We start from the raw sequence: 24023 nt of genomic DNA on the forward strand, positions 1-24023 counted from the left end.
CCTTTAAAAACCACACCACCAGGGAGCGGGACGGGCTTTAAAATCTTTTTTTTTTTGTTTGTTATTTTTTTTTTGTTAAGTTTTCATTTTTGTAAGATTTTTCGTTTTTCTAGCCCTGTGCTTTAAAGATCTGCAGCCACGCTGCTAAAATAAACAAATACAATATATAGAATTTCCTTTGCGGTATTGCACACGTCGTATCTTTCGGGGAGGCGGGGAGCGCTGTATAGAAAATACTTTCCTTTATATACAAATATGTTCACAGGGGTGGCGTGGTGGGAGCGGCCGCATATAAATTTGGCGGGGGGGGGACCCCCCTCTGCAAACTTCATGGCGATTTTTATTTTGCTGAGGGACGGGGGGGGGAAGATGGTTGCATGACCTGGAAAAATGTGGGATGCCCTCAATTTTGGGGAGTGTTTTTTGCTGAGGGGGCAAATCAGTTGCATGGCACTGAGAATTTTGGGGTCCCCCCTGGGAATTGGGGGGGGATTCTGAACTGAGGGTAAGGGCATGGAAAGTTGAGATTCCCCTACAAATTTCAGGGGGACATTTCAGCAGGAGGCGGGGCATGGCACCAATTTGGGGTCCCCTCTCAAATTGTGGGGGGACACTTTCCAGGAAGCCACATTCAGTTTGCAGGGCAGTTTTTAAAGGGAGCCTGAACCCCCCTTTTTTCGTACTGGCATCTGTGCAAAGTGCCCCTCTCCCCCGCCCCTTGAAGGGGCGGGACAAGCAGTGCTTGGGGCCCATTAAGGAAGGGGGCAGAAAACTGGGGTGTGAACCCCCCCACAGCCACGGCACGTTTTGGGGGGGCTGAGATCCACGCCCCCCCCACACACATTGGGGGGCAGCAGGATCTGCAATGCCCTTTGTCTTACCTGAAGCCCCCAATCCTGGGTTTGCGATAGAGGGGAGTCTGGCAAAGCCAGGAATCCCCCTTCGTTCCGTATGGGTCGGGGGGGGGATATTGGGGAGCTGGGGGCACCCCCCACTTTGGTCATGTGGTTATTTGGTGCCTGCGCCGCCAAATCTACAATGGAAGAAGCCCTTAAGAGGAAGAATTGGGAGGCACCACCCGGTCCCCGCCATCGACATGGTTCGGCCCGGATACTGCAACGGGAGCGGGGAAGTGACGATAAAGTCCCGCCCCCTTTTAACACTAAGATTCCGAGGGGGTGGAGCCAAGGCAGGAATGTGGGGGGCAGAACAGCAGATGGGCCCTGCCCCCTTCGGACCCAAGCAGCGCACACTGGAGACGCCCCAATGGGGCTGTGTATTCGGGGGTCCCCTCCCCCACATCCCCCTACTGGGCCCCTCTGGGGGCTGACCCTAGAGTAGCCCCCCCCGTTTCTCCCCAGGGACCCCCCCACAATACTGGCATAGCCCCCCCTGCCTGGTGCCCCCCACCCTCCCCCGTCTGCCAGCCCCGTACGCCCCTCCCCAAACAGCCCCCCCCGGCTGGCGTTTTCCCTGTCGGGGGGAGGGGGGAATGGCACGGGGCTCCCGTGGGGCGGGCAGGTGAGAGATCCTTGGCATCCACTGGGGGCGCCGTGGGGCAGAAACCAAGCTGCCAGGTGGGAAGGAAATTAATGTTCTGGGATTTGTTTAGCTGGGGGGGTGGGGGAGGGAATTGAAGGGTCTGTAAAAAGGGGGGGGCCTTGCAATATCCCCATCTCGGCTAACACCCCCACGATCGAATGGGGGCGGGGAGAGGGAGAGAATCATTTTGGCTTTTAACTGGGGGTAACGGAAGCAGGGGGAGGAGGGGTTACAAGCCCCCCCCCCCCCCCAGAGGCTGGGACTGGGGAAGGGGGGCAGGTGGGAATCTGCCCCCTCTCCAATCCCCAGCTACTGACAACGAGCGTCACTTAACATGGAGCAGGAATTGTCAAGAGCCACAAATAATAAATATTTGTCCTGGGGCGGGGGCTGGGTTTTGGGGGGGGGGTCAGTCTGATTATCAGGGGAGCTCAGACACCCCTCCCCCAGAGGAAAGATTTGTGGGGGAGGTTTATCAGGAGGTCCCTGGTTTGAGGGGGGAGGCGTAAGGGGGTGTGGTCCTGTTGGAGGGGGGGCTTATTCTGGTCCATAGACTCCCCCCTCCCATGGCACCTTGGCTAGGGGAGCTGGCCTGGAGTGCGTGGGGGGGGGGTCTCCCTGCCAGCTGGAAGGGGCTGGCCCGGGAATTGGGGCGATTCCCTGCCCTGGACGGGGGGCGTCACTTGGAGAGTTTGCTGATGACCCGGATCAAAGCCGCGTTCTCGTCTTTCAGGCGCTGGTTATCGGCCTTCAGGTCCGAGAGAGCCTGGGGCAGAGGAGGGGGTTAGTGTCTGCTCGGCCCCCCGGGCCCATCTGCCCCGGCGTCCCGCCTGCTCCCTTCCCCCGGATCAGCCCCCCCGGCCCATCTGCCCCAGCGTCCCGCCTGCTCCCTTCCCCCGGATCAGCTCCCCCGGCCCATCTGCCCCGGCGTCCCGCCTGCTCCCTTCCCCCGGATCAGCTCCCCCGGCCCATCTGCCCCAGCGTCCAGCCTGCTCCCTTCCCCCGGTTCGCCCCCCCGAGCCCATCTGCCCCGGCGTCCCGCCTGCTCCCTTCCTCCAGTTTGGCCCCCCAGGGCCCATCTGCCCCAGCGTCCCGCCTGCTCCCTTCCCCTGGTCAGCTCCCACAGCCCATCTGCCCCGGCGTCCCGCCTGCTCCCTTCCCCCGGATCAGCTCCCACAGCCCATCTGCCCCAGCGTCCCGCCTGCTCCCTTCCCCCGGATCAGCTCCCCTGAGCCCATCTGCCCCGGCGTCCCGCCTGCTCCCTTCCCCCGGATCAGCTCCCCCGAGCCCATCTGCCCCGGCGTCCCGCCTGCTCCCTTCCCCCGGATCAGCCCCCGGGCCCATCTGCCCCGGCGTCCCGCCTGCTCCCTTCCCCTGGATCAGCTCCCCCGGCCCATCTGCCCCGGCGTCCCGCCTGCTCCCTTCCCCCAGTTCGGCCCCCCAGGGCCCATCTGCCCCAGCGTCCCGCCTGCTCCCTTCCCCCGGTTTGCCCCCCCGAGCCCATCTGCCCCGGCGTCCCGCCTCCTCCCTTCCCCCGGATCAGCTCCCCCGAGCCCATCTGCCCCGGCGTCCCGCCTGCTCCCTTCCCCTGGATCAGCTCCCCCAGCCCATCTGCCCCAGTGTCCCGCCTGCTCCCTTCCCCCGGATCAGACCCCTCAAGGCCCATCTGCCCCGGCATCCCGCCCCCTCGCCGCCCACAGGGGCCCATCCAGGATGGTGCTGATCCAATTACCTTCAGCTCCTCCTCCAGCTCCGCCGCCTTCCGCTCCAAGGCCCGGCGCTCCTGGGGGGCCGGAGAGAGGGGGTTCGTGAGTGGAGGCCACACAGCCCCAGCTGGGGGTGGGACGGGGCAGCTCACGCCCTGGGGGTGGAATCCTCAGGGGGGCAGAGTGAAGACCCCAGCTGGCTGGGGGGTGGGGATGGGGGGCAATGTCCTGGGGGCCCGGGGCCCCCACAGCGGGGCAGGTACTTACAAATCTCTCCAGCTCCAGCCGCGCCGGCCGCTCGGCAAAGCGCTCCTGCCTCTGCCAACGACACCAAGCACAGGGTGAGAGACGGCGCCTGCCTGATTCGACCCCCCCGCCCCCAGCCAGTCCCCTGCCCCGGGGCCAGACCCAGGGCCCTGCTATACAGAGGATCCACCTTAAATCCACCCCCCCCCCCCCGAGCTGGGGCAATATCTGGCCGCTGGAGAGAACCGGCAGGTGACTCAGAGCAAAGGCAGCCGGCTGGAGAGGGACCAGCCCAGCCCGGCCCAGCCCAGCCCAGCATCCTGGGTCAATATTTACTGAGCATCTCTGGGCAGCGGGTGCAACTGCAGGGGGCTGCCAGCGGGGGTGGGGGGGTGTGTGTGCAACTGCAGGGGGCGCCCCCTGCTGGACCCCCTGCAGCCCAGTGCCCCCTAGGGCCACCCCGGAGAGCGCCCCCTGCTGGACCCCCTGCAGCCCAGCGCCCCCTAGTGCCACCCCGGGGCCAGCCCTGCCTGCCAGGGAGAGTGCCCCCTGCTGGACCCCCTGCAGCCCAGCGCCCCCTAGTGCCACCCCGGGGCCAGCCCTGCCTGCTGGGGAGAACGCCCCCTAGGGCGACCCCGGGGCCAGCGCCCCCTGCTGAGCTCACCAGGGTTTTCCATCCAGGTCTCTCCTCCCAGCCCGGCTGTGGTCCACAGGGAACGCGGCAGAGCTGTGGGCATTCGACTGGGTAACCCGGTGCCCCCCCGGGGGGCAGTCGGTCTGGGCGGGCAGAGACTCCCCCACACTGCCTGGAACTCCCTCGTCCCCCATAATGCCCTGGGGCACAACGCTGCCACCCTCCTGTCGCCCTCGCCCTGGCTAGCTATCCCAGAATCCTTTGCAGTGGTGGCTGTGTGGTCTCCCCCTGCAGTGGGCCTCTCCCTCCCCAGCAGGCTGTGGGGCAGGGGGGCTGAGAGAAGGGAAGGGAGCCCCCCCCATCACCTGCCCCCGGTGCCACCCCAGCCCTGGCGCCCTGCCCCTCTCACCTGGGTCACCCGCTCCAGCTCCAGCTTAATCTGGGTTAGCTTCAGCTGCGTCTCCTGCAGCTGCTCCTTCAGCTTCTCGTTCTCCACCTGGAGATCTTCATAGAGCTGGGGGGGGGGGGGAGGGGGGCACAGAGCTGAGCACAGAACCCAGGAGTCCTGGCTCCCAGCCCTCCCCCTGCTCTAGCCACTAGACCACCCCACCCCCCCCGAGCTGGGGAGAGAACCCAGGAGTCCTGGCTCCCCTCCCGAACCACTGGCCAGCCCAGTGCTTGGGTGAAGGGGAGGTTTGGAGGGGCAGATGCCCCAGCACTTGGGGGTGGGGTTCAGGGTGCTGGGGGGTTCGGCCCCTGCCCCACCTTTTTGTATTCGTGCTCGTCTCCGGCACTGCTCACGCTGCTGAGCCTGGCGCAGCCGTAGGCGTCCGTCCGGTGGGGCAGGAGGCTGTTCAAGTGGTCGGACGTGCTGCTGAGAGACAGACAGACAGACATCGCCCTGTTACTGCAAGGGGCGGGCTCCCCCCCCCGCCAGGTCCTCACCCGGCACCGAGATGCAGCCACCTCTGGGGTGAGCTGTCAGCGGTCTCTAGCTTGAAACACAGCTGTGCTATAGCACCCCCTACAGAGCTCTGTCCCCCTCTCGGCAGCCCAGCGCCCCCTAGGGCATTGGGGGGGCCCTGCCTGCAGGGGAGAGCCCCCCCCCGTAGCCTAGTGTCCCCTTGTGCCACCCTGGGGCATTGGGGCCAGCCCTGCCTGTCGGGGGAGAGCGCCCCCCAGAGGTCTCCCTTCTGGGCCTGACCCCCGTGCAGCGTTTCTCAGGACCCCGTGGCAATGCTGGGGCCGGCTGGTACCTGGATCCCGGGGCGGCGTCGTTCAGCTGCTCCGGCTCCTCGGTCTCGTCGCCCTAGAGAGAGGCCGAAATCCATGGGGCTGGGGGGTTAACAGACGCACCCCGGGAAGACGCCCCCTCCCCCTCCGGATCTTTCTGCTGACGCAGGCATGAGCCCTCCATAGCCACCTACATGCAATCCCAGGCCCCCTCGGCCCCCACAGTCCCCGAGAGTGCCAGCCCCCCATCTTTCCCCTCACTCCGCTGTCCCCCCATGTGGAATCCCAGCCCCCCTCCTTGCTCAGTTATTACCCCCTGGGGAGGCTGTGCCTGGCTTCCCCCCACCCCCCCCCAGCTGCCCTGCCCGCCCGGGGCCTGGCCCCCTCTGCTCACCTCTGCATTCTGCACCATCCCCGTGGAGCGTCGTTCCCGCCGGCCTTTCCGGCGGTCCCGCACGGCGAGTCGGTTCCGCAGCTCGGCCTCCGCCTCGGAGCCCAGCCCCAGCCCCTCGAGCTCCGGCGCTGTGGCAGAGATGGGGGGGGGGGGGGCTGTCAGGGGCAGGGACTGGTGCACCCCCAACCCCCACAGCCCCAGCCTCTTTGCCAGTTTGTTAGTTTCACCCGGAAACAGGCATCCCATGAGCAGAACAAGCCACAAGGGGTTAATTCAGCTGCTGAACGGGATGGCCAGCCAGAGTCGGGATAGAACCCAGGAGTCCTGCCCGCCCCCCCCCACTCTAACCACTAGACCCCACTCCCCTCCCAGACCAGGGGGAGAACCCAGGAGTCCTGGCTCCCAGCCCCCCCCCGCTCTAACCACTAGACCCACTCCCTGGCTGTGAGAGGGGAGAGAACCCAGGAGTCCTGGCTTCTGGCCCCCCCTGCTCTACCCACTAGAGCCCACTCCCCTTGAACCCAGGAGTCCTGGCCCCAGCCCCCCCTGCTCTAACCACTAGACCGTACTTCACACCAGAGAGCACAGGGGGTCGAACATGTTGCTGCGCTGCCCTCTGCTGGCCACCTCCCGGGACTGCAGGCAGGTGCCGGCTGGAGGATCTGTGGGGGGCAGCAGCATTCAACAGCCCCCCCACTTCCCAGGGGCTGGGCCGGACCCAGGAGGACAGAACCGCCCCCCCCACCCCAAGCAGGCTGCCTGGCTACTGAACCAGGATCCCCATGGGACGAGACGGGGTGGGGTGGGGGCCCGGCAGGGGGTCACAGCCTCACCGCTCTTTGCCTGAGAGTTCACCACGATGGGATTCACGGGAGACACCGAGGAGCCCTCGGGGTTGGCTGCGCGGCATCGCCTGGCCGAGTCCTGCAGAGGGGGGGTAACGACCCATGGACATGGGGTGTCTGCTGGACAAGGCCAACCCCCCCCCCTCCGAGCCTCAGAAAGCTGGGATCCCCCCCAGGTCAGACCCACGGGCCCATCTACCCTGGTGTCCCGCCTCCCCCGGATCAGACCCACAGGCCCATCTACCCTGGTGTCCCGCCTCCCCTGGATCAGACCCATTGGCCCATCTACCCTGGTGTCCCGCCTCCCCTGGATCAGACCCATTGGCCCATCTACCCTGGTATCCTGCCCCTTCCCTTCTCCCAGGATCAGATTCACAGGCCCATCTACCCTGGTATCCTGCCCCTTCCCTTCTCCCAGGATCAGATTCACAGGCCCATCTACCCTGGTATCCTGCTCCTTCCCTTCTCCCAGGATCAGATTCACGGGCCCATCTACCCTGGTGTCCCGCCTCCCCCGGATCAGACCCACAGGCCCATCTACCCTGGTATCCTGCCTCCCCCAGAATCAGACCCATGGGCCCATCTACCCCAGTATCCCACCCTCTCTCTGCCCCCCGCCCCCCGTGAGACCGCCGGGCCCATGAACTCACTGAAGCCCTTCACACAAACCCAGCTCCACTACCCGACTGCAGTGTCCGGAGGCAGAGAGTCCCGCAGGTTAACGACCCAGCTGCAGCTAGAGCCAGGGTTGATTGGCCCCGGCTCCGCCCCTGCCCTCACCGTGGTGTCCAGTGGCTGCTCCCCTTCCCGGCCCCGCTTCCCGTCCTCCCCGATTCGCTGCTCGGGGGCCCTGGCGTCCCCGGATCGGCCAATGGTCTTCTCGGCTTCCTTCAAGTCCGTGAGGGTGACGCCCTGGGAGGGGAGCACGTGGGTCAAGGAGGGGCGTGACCAGGGCTGGGATCCTGGTTTGGCAGGAGGGCTGGCCCCCCTGGGGGGGGAGCAGAGTCACTGGCCAGGGTGGCAGTCACCCCTGCAGGAAGGGAAACAGCGCCCCCAGGAGGTGTGGTAGAGTCACTGCACCCCCAACACACACAGGAAGGGACTGGCCCGAAGTCAGCAACAGAGCTGGGAAAAGAACCCAGGAGTCCAGGCTCCCCAGCTCCCCACCCCCATTCAACTAGGTCCCCCCTCCCCTCCCAGAGCGGGGGAGAGAACCCAGGAGTCCTGGCTCCCAGCCCCCGGCTTGCTCTAACCACCAGACCCTGCTCCCCTCCCAGAGCCGGGCAGAGAACCCAGGAGTCCTGGCTCCCAGCCCCCGGCTTGCTCTAACCACCAGACCCTGCTCCCCTCCCAGAGCCGGGCAGAGAACCCAGGAGTCCTGGCTCCCAGCCCCGCCCCCCGCTCTAACCACTTGGTAGAAGCACCTGGGTGGATCGCCGGGACTGCCTCATGAGCCGCGACCGGGCTTTGCGCTGCGATTCCGACTCCTCGTCCCTGACGGGGGTCTGATACGACCTGGTCGGGGTGGGGGGGGTGTTAGTGAGATCGGCAGGAGCAGAGACCCCTCTCCCGGCGCTGGGACATAGGCCCCCTTTGGGGTGCGGGGCGGGAGCCGGGTATACAGGACCCCTCGCCCAGTGCCGAGATGCGGCCCCTCTGGGGCAGGGCAGCAATTTCACAGCTCACAGTAACACCGGTTATCGAGCCGGGTCTCTCCCAACCGCCATCGCAGGGCCCCCCCGGCACAGCCGCACTCTGCACCCACAGCCAAGGCTGGGGGGCTGTAAGTGGGGTGCTACAGGAGAGGTTTCCCCCTGCAGCCACGGTGCTAGTACCCCCGGAAGGTGGAGCGCCAGCACCCCCACAGCCCTCTGCCCCGGCCTGCCCGCACCTTCGACGGTCGCGGGGGTCTGTGCTGGAAGTGGGAAGCTGGTTGGGGGCAGGACCCACGTCGATTTTCATCTGCAGGCCGTCTTCCAAGCTCCTATAGCGTGGGCACAAGAATAGGGTGTGCTAAGCTACCGGACACATTGCCACCCTGGTAAACCCCACTCCCGTCCCCGAGCTGGGACGGAACCCAGGCGCCCTGGCTCCCAGCCTCCCCTGCTCTAACCACTAGACCCCACTCCCCTCACAGAGCCAGGGAGAGAACCCAGGAGTCCTGGCTTCCAGCCCCTGCTCTAACCACGCCAGGTAGAGAACCCAGGCGCCCTGGCTCCCAGCCTCCCCTGCTCTAACCACTAGACCCCACTCCCCTCACAGAGCCAGGGAGAGAACCCAGGAGTCCTGGCTTCCAGCCCCTGCTCTAACCACTAGACCCCGCTCCCCTTCCCGAGCTGGGACAGCACCCAGGCGACTCACGCTCGGCTTGGCTCTGCGTCTGGCAGGGTGAAGATACGCCGGGTGGGCGTCGGCGGGACCCGGGCCAGGCGCGGTGGCTCCTTGCTCTGGCAGGGGAAGCAGAAAAAGTGCCTGTGAACGTCTCAGCTACAGCAGGGCACTCAGGGCTACCCCGGCCTCCAGCCAGGAGGGGGCGCTGCCCAGAGCACAGCTCGATACCCTCCAGGTGCCAGGGTGTCAGTCCCTGTTGCAGCTAATGGAGTGCAGGGGGAAGGCAAAGGAATGGGGTCTAGTGGCAAGAGCAGCGAGGGGGGGGCTGGGAGGCAGGACTCCTGGGTTCCATCCCAGCTGTGGGGGTCTAGCAGTTACAGCACAAAGTCGTGAATCAGGAAAATTAAGGAGCAAGAAACAGACCAGGGCGGGGGGCAGAGTTAAGGGGAAAACGCAGGGCTGGAGGACAGACATCGGGATTGAGGGATCCAGTGGGATCCTAAGTGATCCCAGCTTGATGCTCCAGGATGGGGATCCCAGCCCCCAAGACGCTCTATGGTGCCCCCCCCCCCACCGTCACCAGGCTCGAACTAAGCACCTAAGAGCGTAAGGCATCCCAGAATGCACCAGGACACAGCTGACATGGGCGAATAAGCAGGTGGGCGGGAGGGGAATAAGGCCACTCCCCTATGGGCGGAGCCTCCTACCAGGTCACCTGATGAACTCCCTTCCTCCCGACTGGCTAGCTCTGAGGCTACGCTCTTATTGGCTAACCCCGGGCCAATCAGAGTCCTGTTCCACTTCTGTAGGATTTCCCAGATGTCCTGTGGCTGAGGGGGGAGGGAAAGCAGGAGACAGTTAGTGGGAGAGACAGACAGACAGACACAGGCGCGAGACGTCTCAAAGGCACGCTTTGCATTGTGGGAAAGAACCCCTGCCCTCCCAGAATCCTCTCTGCTGTGTCATTTACCGTGGTGTGAGAGGGAGGGGGCTGTGTTCCAGTGCCCCCTTGGCTAGAGTGTGGGAGTCGGCTGCCCCCCATGGCTACACGGTTCTCCCCCCACCTCCCTCACCTTCTCCTCTGTGTCCAGCCTGGGACTGGACGCCGAGCGCTTGATCCTGCCCTCCTTGGGGGGCCCCTCGTCCAGCCGGGCGTCCTGCAGCACCCCGAAGCTGCCCGTCTTCCGCAGCCCCGCCCTCCAGGCGGGTGCCGACGAATCCTCCGGCGCTGTGGGGCGGCCTCCGGAGAACTGCGGGGGGAGGGGGAGGGACGAGAAACGGGAGGAGTTGGGGGAGAAGGGGGTGGAATCAGGATGGGCGGAGGGAGCTGAACCTAGAGAGGGGGTCATGGAAGGGGATCGAAAGGCAGCGGACGCGCTACCCCAGTGGGCCCGGTCTGCCCCATGGCCCCCCACCCCACATGACCCCCATGCACCCTGAATCATCCCTACCCCCCATTCTCCCCCACCACTGATCCCCACCTTGACCCCTCCTCACCCCCCCCACAGCCCCAGTGACACCGACCCGCACCACTCCACACTCCCCCTCACAGTCCCCAGCTCCATCCCACGAAGCTGGGGGTGGTGTCATTAACCCCCCCCCACCCCCCAAAATGCACTGGCCTTCGATCGCCTTGTGTGCTAGGCTACAGGTAAGAAGCAGGATGGGGGAGCTCGGGGGGGAGGGGGCAGATACCTTTCCCCCTTCTGTCCCCCCATCACATAGGGAGACCGGTGTCCTTCCCCAATCTGCCCCCCCCCCCTTATATGGGGACAGGGCTGAGAAGAGGGATCGCTAGTCAATTTCAAGGGGCGTGGCCTAGAAACTACCCGGAGTGGGAGGGGGGCAGCAGTCTGACTCCCGCAGATGGGAACACCCCCCCCCGTGCTCCATTCCCCCGCCCCCCCCCGAGCCAACAGGCCCCCAGCACTGAGAACAGATTGAAGCCGGCGCCCCCTAGTGGGGAAAAATTGATCAGTTACCAGGTCTCCAGAGCTATTCGCTTCCCAGCCAAGGGGACGTGCGACCTCTCAGCAAGTGTCCCCCCCAGGAAGGGCCCCCGCCCACCTAGTGTATCTCAGCACCGCTGCCCGGGTAAGGGGGGGGTTCGAACGGCCGGTGAGACCCCCGCTGTGAACCCTCCCTGTACGCAAGGCCACGGGAACAGGACTGGAGCCCGACTCGCTGCCAAGCTCCAGGAATCAGAAAAGTAAACTCAATATCCCCCTGCGCGGTGGGAACCGGGACCGTCTGGGTCCGATCGAGGGTCTCAAACAAGCGTTAAACCCAGAGGGAGGCTCCCACAGAAGGGGTGACGAGATCGCACCACTAGACCCCTCGCCCCTCCCACAGCAGGGGAGAGAACCCAAGAGTCCTGGCTCCCAGCCCCCCCCCCCCCGCTCTAACTGCTAGACCCCACTCCCTTCCTGGCTCCCAGCTCTCCTGCTCTAACCACCAGCCCCCTGTGATGAAGTGGGAATGTTCTTAATGTTTTTGTGTGGGTGCCTCAGTTTCCCCAATGCATTTCTTAAGTATCTAGGTGGTGGGATAAGGGTGTAATTGTTGCAGAGCCCAGGAGGGCCAGCGTGATGGTGTCTGCACAGAGAATGGCCGACACTCTGTCTCCTGGTAACTGATGGCCTGACCCCCCCTCTGCAAAGGTGCCAACTGAAGGGGCTGGAGAACAAAGATCAGGTGGCCTCCTGGCCTGGGGAAGAGACAAAGGCCAGAGGAGGGGCTGGGGAGTTTCACTTTGGAGCTGGCTGGGGAAATGGGGGGGCCAGACGGGGCTCTGGCCTCCCTGCCCCAAGCTGGACCTGAATTGGGGTTTCTGTACCTACAAGCTCTGTTTCAGACTGTGTTCCTGTCGTCTAACAAACCTTCTGTGTTACTGGCTGGCTGAGAGTCAGGTCTGGCTGCAGAGTTGGGGTGCAGGGCCCACTGGCTCCCCCAGGAGTCCCGCCTGGGCGGATTCACTGTGGGAAGCGGACGGGGATGCTGGATGCTCTGAGGTCAGACCCAAGAAGGTTGACGCTGTGGAAGCTTCTTGCCCTGGGGACAGTCTGCTCAGAGAGAGGAGGCTCCCCCAGAGCCCTGACTGGCTTCATATGGAGTAGTTCCAGAGCATCACCCGGTGACTCCGTGACACCCCCACTCCTCCCAGAGCCAGGGAGAGAACCCAGGAGTCCTGGTGCCCAGCCCCCCGACTCCGACTCACTAGACCCCACTCCAACTAGTTAATCTCTGCTTCTCTAGAAGACCCCAGGGATGGAGGAGGCTGCTGGGAGGTGTCTAGAACCAGAAACACCCGCCCCCAAAAGCTCAGCAAGGCCCCTCAATCCCCACCCTCTGTCTCCCCCAGCCTGTGATCCTATGAACAGCAAGCAGAGTGAGCCGGCTGAGCCTAGCCAACTCGTGACACCGCTGGAGAGCCAGACCCCGGTCTCCAGAGGCGGCTCGGCCTCCTCCGGGGGGAAGGGAGCAGAGGCTCTCGTGCTGGGGAGCGGGGGGTGGGTGTTGCTCACTGTGGCTTTTTCGCCCCCCTGCGGGACCAGGATGATGCCCGTTTTGCGTAGGCTTTGGCGCCACAACGCCGGCCCCAGGGGGTCCGGGGCAGGCAGGGTGGGAGAGGGGCAGGCCAGCGGGGTCTGATGGCGTATAAAGGGGAAGGCGGGGGCGGGGGGGCAGGATCCGAGCAGTAGAAGAACAAATACAGGGTGCAGGCGGGGGGGAGCAATATAGGGCAGAGGTAGAAGAGAGTCTAGATATGGCCAAATTGGAGGGGCGGGGCCAGAACAGCGAGGGGGTGGGGCGCAGGCCCCTAGATCGTGCTGACTAGGGGCTGGAGGGAGAGATCCCAGCCCCGTTCCTGGCTGCTCAGTTTCAGTGTCCCCCCGAATGATAAGAGGGGAGGAAGGAGGGTGGATTGTAGGGTTTGGGCCCCGCCCCCTCCAGGCAGCTCCGCCCCCTCGGGTGTAATTAGCGAATCGCACAACGAGCCGGACAGGCGGAGAGAATCAGCATATGAGTCGGGCAGGAGAACAGCATCACGGGGGCATGCTGGGATCAAGACCCGGTTCACATGGGGCAGGGTCTAGCCACATGGGGGTGGCATTAGACTGGAGATAGAACCCAGGCGTCCTGGCTCCCAGCCCCCCTGCTCTAACCACTAGAGCCCACTCCCCTCCCAGAGCCAGGGAGAGGAACCCAGGCATCCTGGCTCCCAGCCCCCCTGCTCTAACCACTAGAGCCCACTCCCCTCCCAGAGCCAGGGAGAGGAACCCAGGCGTCCTGGCTCCCCCACACACCCCGGCTGAAAACTAACTAGACTGCAATATTACAGCCAAGTTTTCAACTTAATAGTAATCTGGGGGGGAGGGGACATGTCCATGAAGCCACGCCCCCAAGGGCCCTCTAGCCACGCCCCCATGAGGCGAGTGAGCCACCAGAGGGCGTCAGCACCCCTCAGGATCCCTCACAATCCAGCCCTGGGGACAGGAATGGGGACCCCTGGGGGGTGCTGGAGGAGACTCACCTTGGGCCCTGTCGGTGCAGGGGAGACAGGGGGCAGGGCGACCCCATTCAAGCCGCTGCTCTCCTGAGGGAGGGGCTTCGTGGACTCTGTGGGGAGGACAGAGGAGCTGGGGTGACACGGGGGCCTGGCATAGCCCCCCCCCCCTTCAGCCCCAGCACCTCTCCCCACAATCTGCTCCGAGGGGCCCATCCCCCGCCCGGATCAGCCCCAGGCCCCGCCCCAGCTCACAAGCCCCGCCTACCGGTGGGTTTCTCCGGCTCCTCCCCCTCGGAGGCGGAGCTGTTCTCCTCATCCGGGACAATGGAGCCCAGGGTCTTGCGCTCCTTGGACTGGTCCTGCACCGAGATCTTCTCCCGGCTGCTCATGCGGCACACGGAGCTCCTGGGGGAGACACACAGCGGGGGGGTCGGCAGGGGCGGGGCCTGTTAGGCACCTCGTGGGCAAATGAGCAAGGGGCCGAACCCCTCCCACCCTACTGCGTGGCAGCGGGGGGCTCAAACTGAACCCCCAGACTCTGCGGTGCCGGTGTCCCCCCCCGACCCGCAGACACCCCCCCGATTCCAGCCCTGGGCTCCCCCCCTCTGCGGGGCCCCCTCACTACACCCCCACAGCCCCGTTAGCCCAGCCCTGCCCCCCACTAGCCCTGCCGGGGCCCCTCACTACATCCCCACAGCCCCGATTCCAGCCCTGGGCTCCCCCCCCTGTGGTGCCCCCTCACTCCCGACCCGCAGCCCACTGCCAGCCCAGCCCTGCCCCCTCAGCCCTGCCGGTGTCCCCACCCCCGACCCGCAGCCCCCATTCCAGCCCTGGGCTCCCCCCCTCTGCGGGGCCCCCTCACTCCCGACCCACAGCCCTGGGCTCCCCCGCAGCCCTGCCGGTGCCCCTCACTCCCGACCCGCAGCCCCTGCCCGCCCAGCCCTGCCCCTCAGCCCTGCCGGTGTCCCCACCCCGACCCGCAGCCCCCATTCCAGCCCTGGGCTCACTCCCGACCCACAGCCCTGGGCTCCCCGCAGCCCTGCCGGTGCCCCTCACTCCCGACCTGCAGCCCCTGCCAGCCCAGCCCTGCCCCTCAGCCCTGCGGTGTCCCCACCCCGACCCGCAGCCCCGATTCCAGCCCTCTGTGGGGCCCGACCCACAGCCCTGGGCTCCCCCCAGCCCTGCCGGTGCCCCTCACTCCCGACCCGCAGCCCCTGCCAGCCCAGCCCTGGGCTCCCCCCTCTGGGCCCTCACTACATCCCCACAGCGCCACAGCCCCCGATTCCAGCCCCCCTCACTACATTCCCACAGCCCCGTTAGCCCAGCCCTGCCCCCACTAGCCCTGCCGGTGCCCCTCACTACCCACAGCCCCCGATTCCAGCCCTGGGCTCCCCCCCCTGTGGTGCCCCCTCACTACCGACCCACAGCCCCCACTAGCCCAGCCCTGCCTCCTCAGCCCTGCCGGTGCCCCTCACTCCCGACCTGCAGCCCCCGCTAGCCCAGCCCTGCCCCCACAGCCCTGCCGGTGCCCCTCACTCCCGACCCGCAGCCTCCCGCACTCACCGCCTGTGCTTGGCGCTGTACACGGGCTGCTGCTCTGTGCTGGTATCGATCACCGCCTGCTTCAGGTGAGCTTCCTTCTTGCTGCGCAGCTGGGGAGGGAAGGGGGGGAGGGTCCGTCGCTGTCATGGGACCCCTGTGATTTCCCCCCCCCCTCCCCGAAATCCCCACCAGGCAGGGAGGATGCTGGGAGATCCAGTGGGCTCAGGGCCGGGTGAGACCAGCAGCAGGGCGGCAGCCCCCCATTATGGCTGCCCCCTTACCTGGCTGAGTGGGGGACTTGGCCAACGCTCTGCCCCCTGGAGCAGTAGACCAGCCTGGGGTTAACCCTTCCCGGCCATGCTGCCGAATGGACCAAGCAGTGCGGGTGCTGCCCCGATCTGGGGGGAGGGAGAACAGGGCTGGTGGGGCCCCCCTAACTCACGTCCTCCTGCTTCTTCTGCAGCTCCTCCAGCAGGCTGAGCGTGTCCTCGTCTGCCAGGTCGCACGGCCGCTGGCCCTGGCGGGGAGCAAGGGGGGGGAGGGGGTGGTCGAGAGCAGCCCCAGGCCTCCGTCTGCCCCCCCCCACCCCAAACTTCCACTTCCAGGCCTCCTCCCCCAGTCCCTTCGCTGCCCTCCAACTTCCTACGGCGCCCGGGCTGCTGTGATCCAGTAGATCCTGCCCCCCCCCCGCCCCCTCCCGGGATCCCGCCCCCTCACCACGTTGTTGAGGGTGTCCATGTCACACAGATGCTCCACCAGCAGGCGGCAGGCTTCCTCCACCCCCCAGTGGGCCGCCGCGTGCAGGGGGGTCCAGCCGTCCTTGTCCTGCACGTTGGGGTCATAACCGGCCTGCAGGAGCAGCCTGTGCAGCGGGGGGTGGAGGAGGAGGAAGGAGAGAGAGAGAGAGAGAAGTCAGGACGCCTGGGGAGGGGAGTGGGGTCTAGTGGTTAGAGCAGGAGGGGCTGGGAGCCGGGATTACTCCTTTCTAACCCCACTAATCTTGGGCAAGCCACTTCCCCTCCGTGCCTCGGTTTCCCCAGCTGTAAACGGGCCACACCTCTTTTGAAGGACCGGAGCAGGGGCTGGGACATGAACAGCTGCTCCCAGCCCACAGCTGCGACCCCAGGTGGGTTGGGCGGCTATTAACTGGCCCTGGGAGACGGGCAGGGGCGAGGGGGCGGGAATCCGAACGTGCTGACTCCACTCCCCAGGCGGGACTGGGAGCCCCTCGGACCTGCCAAGCTGGTCGGACTGGGAGGGGCAGCACAAAGCCTCGGGGGCTGGGCAGGAGGGACTCAGCAACCAACGCAGCTCCCATGAGCCTCTGGGGGGGCAGGTGGCTCCCCCAGCCCGGCCCAGCGGGGGCGGGAGCTGGCAGGAACTGGGGGGCCGGACTTGCCAGGAGAGCAGGGAGCACATCGAACTCCACCAGCCCGGTCGGCAGTGACGCCCAAGGGCCCACAGCACGGCCTGAAACGAACCAGAGGGGAATGGCTGGGACATGGGGCCTGTCCCCTCTAGGGGGGGCCGGTTCCCACCCAGCCCCAGGGCAGGGCCTGGCTGGCTCAGGGGGGTGGGGAATGGGGCGCGGGGCCTGTCCCCTCTAGGGGGCGCCGGCTCCCACCCGGCCCCAGGGCAGGGACTGGCTGGCTCAGGGGGGGCAGGGAATGGGGCCTGTCCCCTCTGGGGGGCACCGGCTCCCACCCGGCCCCAGGGCAGGGACTGGCTGGCTCAGGGGGGGCAGGGAATGGGGCCTGGGGCCTGTCCCCTCTGGGGGGCACCGGCTCCCACCCGGCCCCAGGGCAGGGACTGGCTGGCTCAGGGGGGCTGGGAATGGGGCACGGGGCCTGTCCCCTCTAGGGGGCGCCGGCTCCCACCCGGCCCCAGGGCAGGGACTGGCTGGCTCAGGGGGGCTGGGAATGGGGCACGGGGCCTGTCCCCTCTAGGGGGCGCCGGCTCCCACCCAGCCCCAGGGCAGGGACTGGCTGGCTCAGGGGGGCAGGGAATGGGGCGCGGGGCCTGTCCCCTCTAGGGGGCGCCGGCTCCCACCCGGCCCCGCTCACCTCATGACCTCAATGTAGCCCTTGGCGGCGGCCACGTGCAGGGCGCTGGCTCCGGTCTTGGGGTGGCGCGTGTCGTCGATGTGCCCGGTGTTCAGCCACTGGCGCGTGTCCTGCAGCATCAGCTCCTCCTCCTCCCGCTTGGCGGCCGCCACGTCCACCCCTGCGGGGACAGGCCGGGCGTGAGGGCGGAGCCGGGTGCCCCGGGGCTCCGCCCCCTCCCGCGGCCCCGCCCCTCCCCGCACCTCGCTTGGCGATCTCCTCCCGCAGCAGCGCCTCCATGCCGTCGTCCTCGGCGATGTCCAGGGGAATCTCCCCGTCGCTGTTCACCGCCGCCACCTGCGCGCCGTGGGCCAGCAGGTACCTGGGGGCGGGCGAGAGCGTCGGACCACGGGGCCCCTCCGGCCCGTGGAGCCCCCCATGGCCACGGGGCAGCCCCACCCCTCCCCCGGCCCCATCCCGTTGCGGTAACAAGGCTGCGCTGAGCCCCTGGCTTTTGGGGGGCTGCAGGACCCCAGCTTCCGCCCGAGAGCTTCCCGAGTTGGAGGGGGGCCCACGAGAAGGCGCCTGCCCCACTTGTGGGGAGGAGCAGGAAATTGATGTGGGGGGGCCCTGGGGCGAGCAGGGGGTGCTCACAGCTGTCGGGGGAGGTTGTTCAGGGCGGGGATCTGAGCTGGGGGGGAGATCGGAGCAGGTGGGGGGGAGATCAGAACTGGGGAGCCCTGAACTGGGGGGGATCAGAGCAGGAGGGGGGAGCCCTGAACTGGTGGGGGGGGGTGTTGGGCTGGTCTCTTCGGCCCATGGGGGGGATTATGCGGCACATGACTGGGGATTAGTGCCATGTGCCGGGGATTATGGGGCGTGGGGGGGATTAGGGGTCAGCGTGTGGCCGGGATCCCAGCGACTGGCCTGTGGGACGAGCAGCGCGGGCAGGTGGGAGAGGAGAGACCCGGCTACCCACGGGGGGCGTCTGCTCCTTATGCCCAGAGTCCCCAGCCCGCCCCACTCCCTGCCGGGGAGGCACCCACATGGGGCTCACCCTGCACTTGCCCAGACGGGGTCCCTCCTGCACCCCACGGAGCCCGGTTCTCCCGCCGCCCGCACAGATCCGACTTCTGGGCACGTCCAGCCCAGTGTGAATTCAGGGGTCGTGATTGGCGGCTGTGGAACTCCAGGCTGGACGGGCCTGTGGGTCCGACCTCGGGGGTGGGGCAGGAAAGCAGGGTAGATGGGCCCGTGGCTCTGATCCGGGGACAGGGAGGGGGTGGGATACCAGGGTAGATGGGCCCGTGGGGCTGATCTGAGGGGCAGGGCAGAAGCAGGATACCGGGGTAGATGGGCCCGTGGCTCTGATCCGGGGGGACAGGGAGGAGGCGGGATAACAGGGTAGATGGGCCCGTGGGGCTGATCCGGGGACAGGGAGGGGGTGGGATACCAGGGTAGATGGGCCCGTGGGGCTGATCTGAGGGGCAGGGCAGAGGCAGGATACCGGGGTAGATGGGCCCGTGGCTCTGATCCAGGGACAGGGAGGGGGTGGGATACCGGGGTAGATGGGCCCGTGGCTCTGATCCGGGGACAGGGAGGGGGCGGGATACCGGGGTAGATGGGCCCGTGGGCCTGACCAGCCCCCCACTCCCTGCCCCACTCACTGGGCGATCTCCTTGTAGCCGCAGGAGGCAGCAACATGCAGGGGCGTCCAGCCCTCATTGTCCGCCTGGTTCACGTCGGCTCCGTTCTCCACCAGGAACTGCACCACCTCCAGGTTCTCGTCAATGCAGGCCTGGGGGGGGGGGGGTCAGAGACTGAGCAGATCCAGCCCCCCCGCTCTACCCACTAAACCCCTCCCTCCCAGGCCGTGCTGCTCTACCCACTAAACCCCCCTCTCCTCCCAGAGCCGTGGATAGAAACCAGGAGTCCTGGCACCCAGCCCCCCGCTCTACCCACTAAACCCCCCTCCCCTCCCAGAGCCGTGGATAGAACCCAGGAGTCCTGGCACCCAGCCCCCTGCTCTACCCACTAAACCCCCCTCTCCTCCCAGAGCCGTGGATAGAACCCAGGAGTCCTGGCACCCAGCCCCCCGCTCTACCCACTAAACACCCCTCCCCTCCCAGAGCCGTGGATAGAACCCAGGAGTCCTGGCACCAGCCCTTGCCAATAGACGCTCCCTCACGCATCCATCTGTCTGGCCCTGGGCCAGAGCAGCCCTGGGGCTGGGCTCAGGCAGGACAGGTTAACCGGCCCCTGCAGCCCCTGGGACATGGGGGGGACGTGGGATCCGGCATCGGCACCGGCTCCCAAAGTGCGGCCAGAAATAGCCAGAGGGGGGCGGGTTCGCCTGGCAGAGGCACCGCTCTGGCCAGCCTGAGAGCCGGGCGCACGAACGAGGCTGCGGGTCGGGAGTGAGGGGCACCGGCAGGGCTGGGGGGAGCCCGGGGCAGCTAGCCCATCCCGGGGCTCCCCCCAGCCCTGCAGGTGCCCCTCACTCCCGACCGGCAGCCCCTGCTAGCCCAGCCCTGCCGGTGCCCCTCACTCCCGACCCGCAGCCCCTGCCAGCCCAGCCCTGGGCTCCCCCCAGCTCTGCCGGTGCCCCTCACTCCCGACCCGCAGCCCCTGCTAGCCCAGCCCTGTGCTCTCCCCCAGCCCTGCCGGTGCCCCTCACTCCCGACCCGCAGCCCCTGCTAGCCCAGCCCTGCCCCCCAGCCCTGCCGGTGCCCCTCACTCCCAACCCGCAGCCCCTGCCAGCCCAGCCCTGGGCTCCCCCCAGCCCTGCCGGTGCCCCTCACTCCCAACCTGCAGCCCCTGCTAGCCCAGCCCTGCCGGTGCCCCTCACTCCCGATCCGCAGCCCCTGCTAGCCCAGCCCTGGGCTCCCCACCCACAGCCCTGCCAGTGCCCCTCACTCCCGACCCAGCGCAGTGAAGACAGAGAACTCCCAACCTCATCCCTGGTGGGCTCTGTGCAGGGCCAGGAGACCACCCACCATCCTGGCACGCAGCCATCCAAGGAGCGGGGGGATTCGGGGGGACGCGGGTGAAGCCAGGCAGCAGGCCGAGGGGGAGGGGGAAGACGCTCGGCACAGGGCCCGAGAATGGACACAAGCAGCAAGAACCCTCAGTTCTATGGGGCTGAAATCGCAGGGGGCGCTTTGGCCGGGCACCGGCGGCTTTCACCTCCCCATCGGGCTGGGGAAGGGGCTGAAACCCCCCAGCGCAGGGGGATTCCCCCAAACTCGCTCGCCGGGGAGCTGAACCCCAGGTGGAGCCGAGCAGCCTCCGGGGATCTGGAGCCGATTTCAATTCAACCGCGGCCGTTCCGTTGGGAAACCGAGTCCTGGAAGAAGTTGCCTCAATGGCAGATCGGGGGGGGGGGGGGGGGAGAGGAGTGTGTGGACCCCTCAGCTCCATGGGCCCACCCAGAATGCCCTGGGGTGGAAGGATATGGGGCACCCCAGATTCTTGTCTGTAGGGGGTGGGCACCCCACTCCCATGGGAAGATGGTAACAGGCTGCTGGGGCCTATGGACCCGACATTGCCCCAGGAATGGGCACTTGGAGACCCCAAAATTCACTCGCACATGGGCATGCGCCCCATAATTGACGCTCACTGGGGGGGTGTAACCTCATGGGGGGGAAGGCTGGGCAGCCCCCCTGAATTCACACCTCTGCCTCTCTCACCCAACAGCCCCCTGCTGTGCTCCCCCTTCCGCCTCCCCCGCAGCTCCGGCCCCCTGGCCCCGCTCACCGACGCGGCCCCACTGCGGGGTTTGGGGTGGGGACGGGGCAAAGCGCCGCGCAGGGCGATCTGCAACGGGGGTTGAGCTGAGGGGGACTCCCCCTAAGGGGGGCCCGGCCCCGCGCCCCAAGGCAGGAGCTGTCGGCCGCCAGCCCTGCTGGGAGGAGCTGGGGGCGGAGGGAGGCCGGGGTCCAGGGAAGGAAGCCAAGGCCGTCAGGAGAATGAAGTCATGGAAAGTCGGGGCAGGGGGGACGGAGGGGGAGCTGGGAGCTTCCCTGATGAGAAACCCAGAAAAGGACTGGAACCGAGGGGAGCCTAAAATAACCTCCCAGACGGGCTCTGGCATGGGGCTGGGCTGGATCCTGGGGGGCAGAGCTAGGGCCCAGGTGAATGGAGACAGCCCCACCCCCTGAACAGTTCTACAGGCCCTGCCAATGGGTCGCTCCGCCACAGCCCCCCAGGATCACAGCTGTGCGGGGCAGCCAAGGGCTGGGCCAGCAGGGGGCTGCGGGGCGGGAGTGAGGGGCACCGGGGGCGCTGGGCTTGCAGGGGGCTGCAGGTCGGGAGTGAGGGGCACTGGGGGGATGCTGGGCTTGCAGGGGGCTGCGGGTCGGGAGTGAGGGGCACTGCGGGGACGCTGGGCTTGCAGGGAGCTGCAGGTTGGGAGTGAGGGGCACTGCGGGGATGCTGGGCTTGCAGGGGGCTGTAGGTTGGGAGTGAGGGGCACTGGGGGGATGCTGGGCTTGCAGGGGGCTGCAGGTCGGGAGTGAGGGGCACTGGGGATGCTGGGCTTGCAGGGGCTGTAGGTTGGGAGTGAGGGGCACTGGGGGGATGCTGGGCTTGCAGGGAGCTGCGGGTCGGGAGTGAGGGGCGCTGGGCTTGCAGGGGGCTGCGGGGCGGGAGTGAGGGGCACCGGGCGCTGGGCTTGCAGGGGCTGGAGGTCGGGAGTGAGGGGCAGTGGGGGGAGGCTGGGCTTGCAGGGGGCGGCGGGTCGGGAGTGAGGGGCACTGCGGGGACGCTGGGCTTGCAGGGAGCTGCAGGTTGGGAGTGAGGGGCACTGCGGGGATGCTGGGCTTGCAGGGGGCTGTAGGTTGGGAGTGAGGGGCACTGGGGATGCTGGGCGTGCAGGGGGCTGTAGGTTGGGAGTGAGGGGCACTGGGGGGATGCTGGGCTTGCAGGGGGCTGTAGGTTGGGAGTGAGGGGCACTGGGGGGATGCTGGGCTTGCAGGGCGCTGCAGGTCGGGACTGAGGGGCCCAGGGCTGGGCTGGCAGGGGCTGCGGGGCGGGAGTGAGGGGCACCGGGATGTGGGGGCTGGGCTTGCAGGGGGCTGTAGGTTGGGAGTGAGGGGCACCAGGGGCGCTGGGCCAGCAGGGGGCAGCAGGTCGGGAGTGAGGGGCACCGGGGGCACTGGGCTAGCAGGGGGCTGCAGGTCGGGAATGAGGGGCACCAGGTCGGGAGTGAGGGGCACCGGGGGGGCGCGGGGCTTGCAGTGGGCTGCAGGTCGGGAATGAGGGGCACCAGGTCGGGAATGAGGGGCACCAGGTCGGGAATGAGGGGCACCGGGGGGGCGCTGGGCTTGCAGGGGGCTGCAGGTCAGGAATGAGGGGCACCGGCAGGGCGGGGGGCAGGGCTGGAGTAGCAGGGGGCTGTGGGTCGGGAGTGAGGGGCACCGGCAGGGCTCCCCCAGGAACCCCACAGAGGGCGGCTGATTGGAGACTGGTGGGTCACCTGAACTGGGCCTTTCCCCTGCATTTAGCGCAAGGGGGCTGGGTGCCAGGACTCCTGGGTTCTCCCCCGGCTCTGGGAAGGCAGCCAAGTCTAATCCCACAGAGTCCCCGCATCGCATCACCCTGCCCCCACGGCTGCCAGCTCCCCACAGCCCTGCCCCCGGCCTCCCCCACAGCCCGCCTGCCCCCTCCCCCGCACCTGCCCCCTCCCCCCAACTCCCCCCTGCCCCGGGCCTGCCCCGCCCCCAGCTTCCCTCGGCGCTGACCCTGCCCCCCTGCAGCTCCCCCCTCCTGGGCCCGTTCCCTCCCCCCACATCCCCGCCCCACTGACCTGCCCCCAGCTCCCCTCCCCCAGTGACCGACCCCCCTGCCCCACTGACCTGCCCCCGCCTCCTCCCCAGGGACCGCCTCCCCAGTGACCGACCCCGCCCCACTGACCTGCCCCCGCTCCTCCCCAGTGACCGACCCCGCCCCACTGACCTGCCCCCGCCTCCCCAGTGACCGACCCCCCTGCCCCACTGACCTGCCCCCCGCTCCCCGCCCCCAGGGACCGACCCCCCCCGCCCCACTGACCTGCCCCCCCGCTCCCCTCCCCCCGTGACCGACCCCCCCGCCCCACTGACCTGCCCCCTCCCCTCCCCAGTGACCGACCCCCTGCCCCACTGACCTGCCCCCGCTCCTCCCCAGTGACCGACCCCTGCCCCACTGACCTGCCCCCGCTCCCCTCCCCAGTGACCGCCCCCGCCCCACTGACCTGCCCCGCTCCCTCCCCAGTGACCGCCCCCGCCCCACTGACCTGCCCCCGCTCCCCTCCCCAGTGACCGACCCCGCCCCACTGACCTGCCCCCGCTCCCTCCCCAGTGACCTGCCCCCGCCCCACTGACCTGCCCCCGCTCCCCTCCCCAGTGACCGACCCCCACCCCACTGACCTGCCCCCGCTCCCTCCCCAGTGACCTGCCCCCGCCCCACTGACCTGCCCCCGCCCCTCCCCAGTGACCGACCCCGCCCCACTGACCTGCCCCGCTCCCCTCCCCAGTGACCGACCCCGCCCCACTGACCTGCCCCCGCTCCTCCCCAGTGACCGACCCCCGCCCCACTGACCTGCCCCCGCGCCCCGCCCCACCTGGTGCAGGGCGCTGATCCCGGCCGCGTGGGTGCGGTTGACCCGGCCGGGCCCGGGCCGCTCCCCGCCGGGCCCCCCCCGCAGCATGGCCCGGGCCTCGCCCAGCTCCCCCCCCGCGCAGGCGGCCAGGAACTCGGCGGCGCGCTCGAAGCGCACGGCCCGGGCGCGCGGCCGCCGCGGGGGGCAGGGCGGGGCCCGCGCCCCCTCCCCCTGCCGGCGCTGCTCGCGCCGCCCCGCGCGGGCCCCCGCCGCCGCGCCCGCGTCCGCCGCCCACTTCCCGGCGCGGCCCCGCCGGCTTCCGTCCCCGCCCCTCCCGCCGCCAGCTTCCGTCCGGCCCTGGCCCCGCCCCTCGCCGGCTTCCGTCCCCGCCCCTCCCGCCGCCGGCTTCCGTCCGGCCCTG

The 24023-nt window shown here is 68.0% G+C and overlaps 1 protein-coding gene across 3 annotated transcripts; it reads right to left on the reverse strand.

The window, feature by feature from the left end:
• PPP1R12C (protein phosphatase 1 regulatory subunit 12C) lies at positions 1–23774 on the reverse strand. Of its 3 annotated transcripts, none has more exons than XM_039509964.1 (23): positions 23624–23774; positions 18693–18823; positions 17289–17407; positions 17047–17206; positions 15701–15845; positions 15426–15500; positions 15005–15093; positions 13707–13846; positions 13466–13551; positions 10005–10181; positions 9639–9761; positions 8962–9047; positions 8492–8584; positions 8025–8115; positions 7381–7512; positions 6589–6679; positions 5756–5883; positions 5385–5437; positions 4894–4999; positions 4538–4642; positions 3516–3566; positions 3275–3325; positions 1–2308 (listed from the first exon to the last, which is right to left on the reverse strand). In XM_039509964.1, the coding sequence occupies exons 1-23, from the start codon at positions 23708–23710 to the stop codon at positions 2222–2224; spliced, it is 2406 nt and encodes an 801-aa protein (XP_039365898.1). In that variant the 5' UTR covers positions 23711–23774; the 3' UTR covers positions 1–2221. The 3 variants fall into 3 exon arrangements, with proteins under 3 accessions (XP_039365898.1, XP_039365897.1, XP_039365899.1); XM_039509963.1 differs by having other exon boundaries at positions 4894–5002; XM_039509965.1 differs by lacking the exon at positions 9639–9761 and having other exon boundaries at positions 2–2308; positions 4894–5002; positions 23624–23773.
• Positions 23775–24023: the final 249 nt, after the last annotated feature.

The sequence above is a fragment of the Mauremys reevesii genome, linkage group 22, assembly GCF_016161935.1.
Source record: "Mauremys reevesii isolate NIE-2019 linkage group 22, ASM1616193v1, whole genome shotgun sequence".
In the NCBI taxonomy this organism is placed as follows: Eukaryota; Metazoa; Chordata; order Testudines; family Geoemydidae; genus Mauremys; species Mauremys reevesii.

Bases quoted from the DNA above. Each gene is read 5' to 3' on its own strand.
- PPP1R12C (XM_039509963.1), bottom strand. From the start codon at position 23,710: ATGCTGCGGGGGGGGCCCGGCGGGGAGCGGCCCGGGCCCGGCCGGGTC. The intron at 10,182-13,465 runs GTGAGTCTCCTC...CTCCCCCCGCAG, and splicing joins CTGCACCGACAGGGCCCAAG to TTCTCCGGAGGCCGCCCCAC. The intron at 4,643-4,893 runs GTGGGGCAGGGG...CCCCCCCCCCAG, and splicing joins ACGAGCACGAATACAAAAAG to CTCTATGAAGATCTCCAGGT.